The 5,738-nt window shown below is 44.5% G+C and overlaps 1 protein-coding gene across 1 annotated transcript in view; it reads left to right on the forward strand.

Moving 5' to 3' along the window:
* ATAT1 (alpha tubulin acetyltransferase 1) overlaps window positions 1–5,738 on the forward strand; it is a 38,966-nt gene that overhangs the window by 5,485 nt on the left and 27,743 nt on the right. Inside the window, exons 3-6 of the mRNA XM_018560658.1 lie at window positions 1,387–1,478; window positions 2,859–2,919; window positions 3,916–4,029; window positions 4,987–5,088. Of these exons, the coding sequence (XP_018416160.1) occupies window positions 1,387–1,478; window positions 2,859–2,919; window positions 3,916–4,029; window positions 4,987–5,088 (369 nt within the window). The remainder of the gene's footprint in view (window positions 1–1,386; window positions 1,479–2,858; window positions 2,920–3,915; window positions 4,030–4,986; window positions 5,089–5,738) is intronic.

Genomic DNA, 5,738 nt, shown 5'->3' on the forward strand with positions numbered 1-5,738 from the left:
AGTTAGGCAGGAACGGTCTTTCCTGAACCCATGCTGATTGTCATTAACTATCCCGTTTTCCTGAACAAATTCTACCAGATAATCCTTTATTATGCCCTCTAGCATTTTACAAACTACCGATATTAGACTGACCGGCCTATAGTTCCCAGGTTGGCACCTTGCCCCCTTTTTGAATATTGGGACTACCGTAGCCCTCCGCCAATCACAGGGGATCCTACCAGTCATTAGGGAGTCCTTAAAAATGAGGATTAATGGTCTAGTTATAACCTGTTGATTTATATATATATAATGTTGATTTAAATTATCGTTCGTTAGCAATACTAACTCGCCAAATTTTAGTCGATTCACAGAACGGATTTTCGTTTGCACATGTGCAGTGTTCTTGTTGCGATTTTTGCTGTACGAAAACGCCACTAATCCATCTTTTTTGGTGCGATACGAAAAAAGTTTTCTAGCCTGACCGATTGAGGAAATTCCACCCAGGAGTACAGTAAAAAAAATTATAATTGGGTTCCCATCAACTGATCGATTACCGTACAAATGATAATCGATAGGTATAGGGGCGCCTTCAGGCTAAGGTGCCAAGCAGCTTTTGAGCATTTTATTTATAAATACTTGTTTCTTTTGTATGTTTTTGTTGTTTTGTTTTTCCAAATACCCAATATAGACACGCTTCCAAGTGTATAAATAGCTTATTTTTATTTTTTAATTGGACTATATAGGAGCCAGTCTGTCCTCACAGCCATCAAGGGATGCCAAGCCTTTGTACTTCCATTGACAACAATATAAATGGCTCAGAAAAGCTTTTTTTGTAATGCTGATTGGATACCTGGCCCCGGAGGATTTGTCTAGTTCTGGTTTACATTATCACCCGCTGTGTTGAGCCCTCTTTTCTCTCCTGCAATACACAGTGTGACCGCAGAGTGGCACCATCAGCGCTCTAGATACCAAAGTGACATTAGTCCCCATTCACACTGAGCGACATGGGTAATCGCTAGTTTTACCACGCGATCGTCATGCGCGACTTGTCGCGCTTCGTCGCACTACTTTTCGTAGCTGTTACATTGGGCTGTAAGCAATCAAGAGCAAAATTGCACGACATCCGCGTAAAAAAGGGTCGCGGACAAGCTACAGCGACGAGCTACAGGCGACATTGAGCTGTAAAATGTGAACAGCTCCATATCGCGCGGAAATATGCACGATTTTTGGTGCGGAAATGCGTGCGATAAACCGCTCAGTGTGAACAGGGACTTAGTGACCAAGGAGAGAAGATGAAAGGCCATGGAAAAATCATTTAATGACTTTAGCAAATTATTTGTGTCATGTTCATCTATTTTAGCTTTTTGTAACCGAACTTTCACTATATTTACACACTCTGTGTTTCAGGCCCAGCAGCTGCCGGCCCCAATTACCAGCGCCTCTCGTATGCAGATAAATCAGCATCAGCTCTATATTCTGAAGGATTGCACACCTCAAACGTAAGTCTGCGAGAACTATGCGGTTTACATTGAATCTTGTGATTTTGAGTCGTCGTAGGTGGACTGATTCTTTTTAAAACTCCAATTTCTGTGTGCACGTTTTTGATATTTGGCGTGCCTCTGCTGTTGTCTAATCATTATCAGGTATGCATAGCTACTAGGGATGCACCGATATATCGGCCACCAAAACATATACGCCGAAAATGGCACTTTTGGCTAAATGCCGAAAGTGCAATTTTCCTGCCGATACATCGGCGCATTCCAGGTTTCTTTCCTCCCCGCTGGGCGCTGCTCTGTGTCCCAGCGGGGAAGAGAGAAAGTGACAGCCGGCTGAGCGCTGCGAGAGGAGAGCGCCGTGAGCGGCCGGTGTCTCTCCTCCCACAACGCTCAGCTGCCTATCACAGTCCGGCAGAGCGGTGTGGGGGCGGAGACAGCCCACGCTGTCACAGGAGGCTGAGCTCTCCTCCCTGCTCCACTCGTTCAGCCTCCTGTGACAGCTGTCAGAGAGGAGAGCGGTACAAACACTCAGTGATCGCTGAGTGTTTGTAGATAATTGTGGACGTGGTATGTGTACTATATCCTCAATTATGAATGAATGGGAAGTGTTCTACATCACCTCCTGTTCTTTCATAGTTGTAGTTATAGTAAATATACAATGCCCTCATGTTATCAATGAACAAGAACACTCAGTATAGAGGATTCCTGTTCATAGAATAAAAACATTTTCGGTTTTGGCCTCACAATTTTTTTTATTTCGGTTTCGTTTTTTAAATTTCTATTTCGGTGCACCTCTAATAGCGACATAGTTTTAAGTAGGATGAAAAAATGCGAATGCTTTTTAGGTACAACCTTTTCCAGTGTGGGATTGGAATAACAGAAACACTTTTAGTGTATCTCTGCAATGTGTGCACATTTCCCCATGTTCTAACCACTAAGTACTGAAAAATAACTAGATCAGCCAGAATCCTGAGTGTGCCTAACTTCCTGTTTGAGCTGACAACAGTGCTTATGATTTTAGTTCAGAAGGAGCACTGAGTTGTCTAGTCCTGCCTCCTGAACTGCAGAACATCACCTATTCCTGTCCCTGTCCTTATGCATACATTGATTTGTGACCCATAACAACAATGCTGCTGTCTTGATTACCCAAAGCCTGCTTCAATTTAGGGGTTTGCTTCCTTATGTCAAAGCTGCACTTTTGATCAGATGATTGGTGGGGAAATAGTACCAAAATGAATGAAGCAGAAAGATTCTTGCACTGCAGCTATAGCTTCCTCTCCAGCAAGCAGCACAGGGGTGACATCGGAAAATCTCAAACAGAGGAAGCAGTGCCTTAGAGGAGTTCCGGTCACAGAACTAATTATTTTTGTATCTTGGTTGTAGGGCTGGTCGTGGACTGGTGATTGGTTTTCTGAAGGTTGGATATAAGAAGCTATTTGTGCTGGTGAGATATATATTATTGGATATAAATATTCATTTCGAATGGGCTGAAACGCATGTGTTGCAGTGCAGTGTAGTTTGCATGAGTTCATACAGCCCATCTCCAGGCTGTTGTTAAATTTACCCATGCAGTGCCCAATTCCCCCCCCCCACTACTTGGGGGGAGGAATATGTACAAATATTTACCTTGACCTTAGTCCTCGATCCCCTGGCAGCCCGTGCTCTCCTCTGCTGTCTGATGCTCCGGATTGTGGGTGGGCCATTGCCGTCCTCCCATATAATACAGTACAGCTGGTCCAGCATTGTATGTGATGACGTCAAAGATCTACAACTGGCTGGGCACAGAAGTGAAGTGACTTCAGACAATCGGTTCCATGAAGACAAGGAAGCACGTGGGAACAGGGAATAAGGTATTTGTACTTTCCTGTTTCCAGTGCAGCATGGGTGCATTTAAAGCAGCCTGGAGTGGGGCTTGAAGCAGACCTGGCAGGGCAAAGCAAAAGGTTTTCTTTAATGAAGCTCTCTTCAAGAGAGCATACTCACCTTTCCTATGTACCACCACTGCTCCATTTACAGTATAATATATATCGGTACCATGTGACTCACCTCCTATTCCTGAGTGATTTTTACAGAGCTGTAACACAGAGACAGGGAGTGACTGTAAGCTCCAACTAGAGCGACCCTGAGCTTACACACAGCAATCAGCTGAACACAAGTGTGGGGAGGAAAGGAGAGGGGCATTAAAGAGAACCGGTTTCTTTTGCCTGTATAAGCAAGCCACAGGATTACTCTAAGGTTGTTTATGAAGGAACAGAGAAATATGGCCTGCCTACGTGAGGTTGGGGACTGTAAAATTGGCTTCACCTTGCTACTGAATCTTTACAGCACACAGTTGCTCTTTTGGCTGACCCTCTCAAAAGTTCTTCATAGAAACAACACAAAAGTGGTTTTGCCTTTCCAACTTTATTTATGTGTTCCAGTTTTCTTTCCATCTTTTTAGGACCACAAAGGCTCCCATATTGAAGCAGAACCTCTGTGCATTCTTGATTTCTATATCCATGAATCTCTCCAGCGTCACGGCTTTGGGAAGGAGGTTTTCAACTTCATGCTCCGTGTAAGGACTCACACTTTGTGTGTTCCCTGTGCTTTATATCTTGTTTAATCTGTGTTGGTAATTTTATCACTTCTGGGCAGGGCTGCCGATGGAGTACAGGCAGGCCTCCCATACCAGGCTTGGACCCTATGGAGTCAGTGGGGGGACCACAAAATCCAGCATGATCTGCTTGTGGGCAGCCCCAGTGCAGCATCCGGTAGTCTGTACTGGCGGACACTCTGCCAACTCATCTGTGCAACTGTCTGCACGCATTGCCTGCCTTGAAACACCACCAACTAATACCTGCTAATTGCTAGCCACTGCCACAACGAGCTGGCCAATTGGTGCATGCTGGGGTGTGTGGCTTCCAAATCCCTATCTTTCACCGCTGCAGTTTCTCAATCCTTCCCTTTCCTTTGCTGTTGGAGCCAAGGAGCATATCTGTGAAGTATACCATCAGCCAAGGAAGCACAGGGGAAAAGTGCTTGGAGAGTGAAATAGAGTAAAACACGCAAGGGTAAAAAAATAACAGCAGGGACTTCACTTTACAGGCACTTGCTGGGTTCCAGTGCCGTATTCTGGCTGAAGCTGGGCCTAGCCTGTACTGGAGTGGTTGTGGATGGTTGGTACAGGGTGAGAAGTAGTGCAGTGTTGGGTAAGGGGACTGTGCGGGGAAAGGGACCACAGGAAGGCAGCTAGGGGTGGGCTGCACATCTCAGGCCCTCCTGGCCTATCGCCTAAGACTTTTAGGACCACAGCAGCTTGAGACCACAGGCCCCCTCCTCAAGTGCCCTGACTTACAAATTGCCAGTCTGTTCATTTCCACAACACACAGGGTGCAGGCATTAACAAGGATCTGTTGCAAATAAATGTGAACCCTAACTGTTTGCTAAAGTGCTGTGTATCATACACAAATTGCCATTTTCTTTCTCCAAAAATACTTTTTTTGATCAATTTTTTGCATCTTTCTTGTGCCAGTCGGAGCAAATGGAGCCTCAACATTTGGCCATTGATCGTCCTTCTGAGAAGTTTCTATCATTCCTGAGGAAACATTACAACCTTCGCTCCACTATCCCACAGGTGAGAGGATGATATGAAAGGTTTACTACTAGACTATGCAGGGAAGGAGGGCACAGGTTGGACAGCCAACAAAAATTGGTCCGCTAATTCTCAGTTTCTAGAAATCGGCATGTTTGCTCGTACCTTTTTGCAGCCGTAATTTCATATTGTCATTTTTCCGAACTATCAGCTTTTATTTAGCTCTATTTGTGTCTTAAGCTGGCCATACACTGTTCTATTTTTTTCAGCCAACCCACGGGCTGAACGCAAAAAATAGAACAGAGGCCTTTCTCAATGCTTACAAGCATTGGTCGAGGAATCCCCGCTGTTTGCTATGTATTCTGACAGTGGGTGCCGGCCGCTGTCAGAATACCTGAACAGAGCCAGCAGCTTATTTTTTTGTTCAAAGATTTTCCGACTGGCTTCTTCTATCAGCTGTTTAAGGGATGCTGGCTGTTAGGGTGCTGACAGTTGCAGCCACTGTGCGAATTTCATACAGTTCTTGAAGAACTAGCCGAAATTCACATAATGTATGGCTTGAGTCAGGGGTCAGAGGTCCAGTGAAGATTGGTTCTCTCTATTTTGTTTTTGTTTTTATTGCATTTCATTTTTTTCTCAGTTTTTTTTAACTCTATATATGAATAATAATTGTGTAAAGTTTTTTTTTTTTT

The sequence above is a fragment of the Nanorana parkeri genome, unplaced genomic scaffold (genome assembly GCF_000935625.1).
Source record: "Nanorana parkeri isolate BGI_ZX_2015 unplaced genomic scaffold, ASM93562v1 scaffold470, whole genome shotgun sequence".
NCBI classification, from domain to species: Eukaryota; Metazoa; Chordata; class Amphibia; order Anura; family Dicroglossidae; genus Nanorana; species Nanorana parkeri.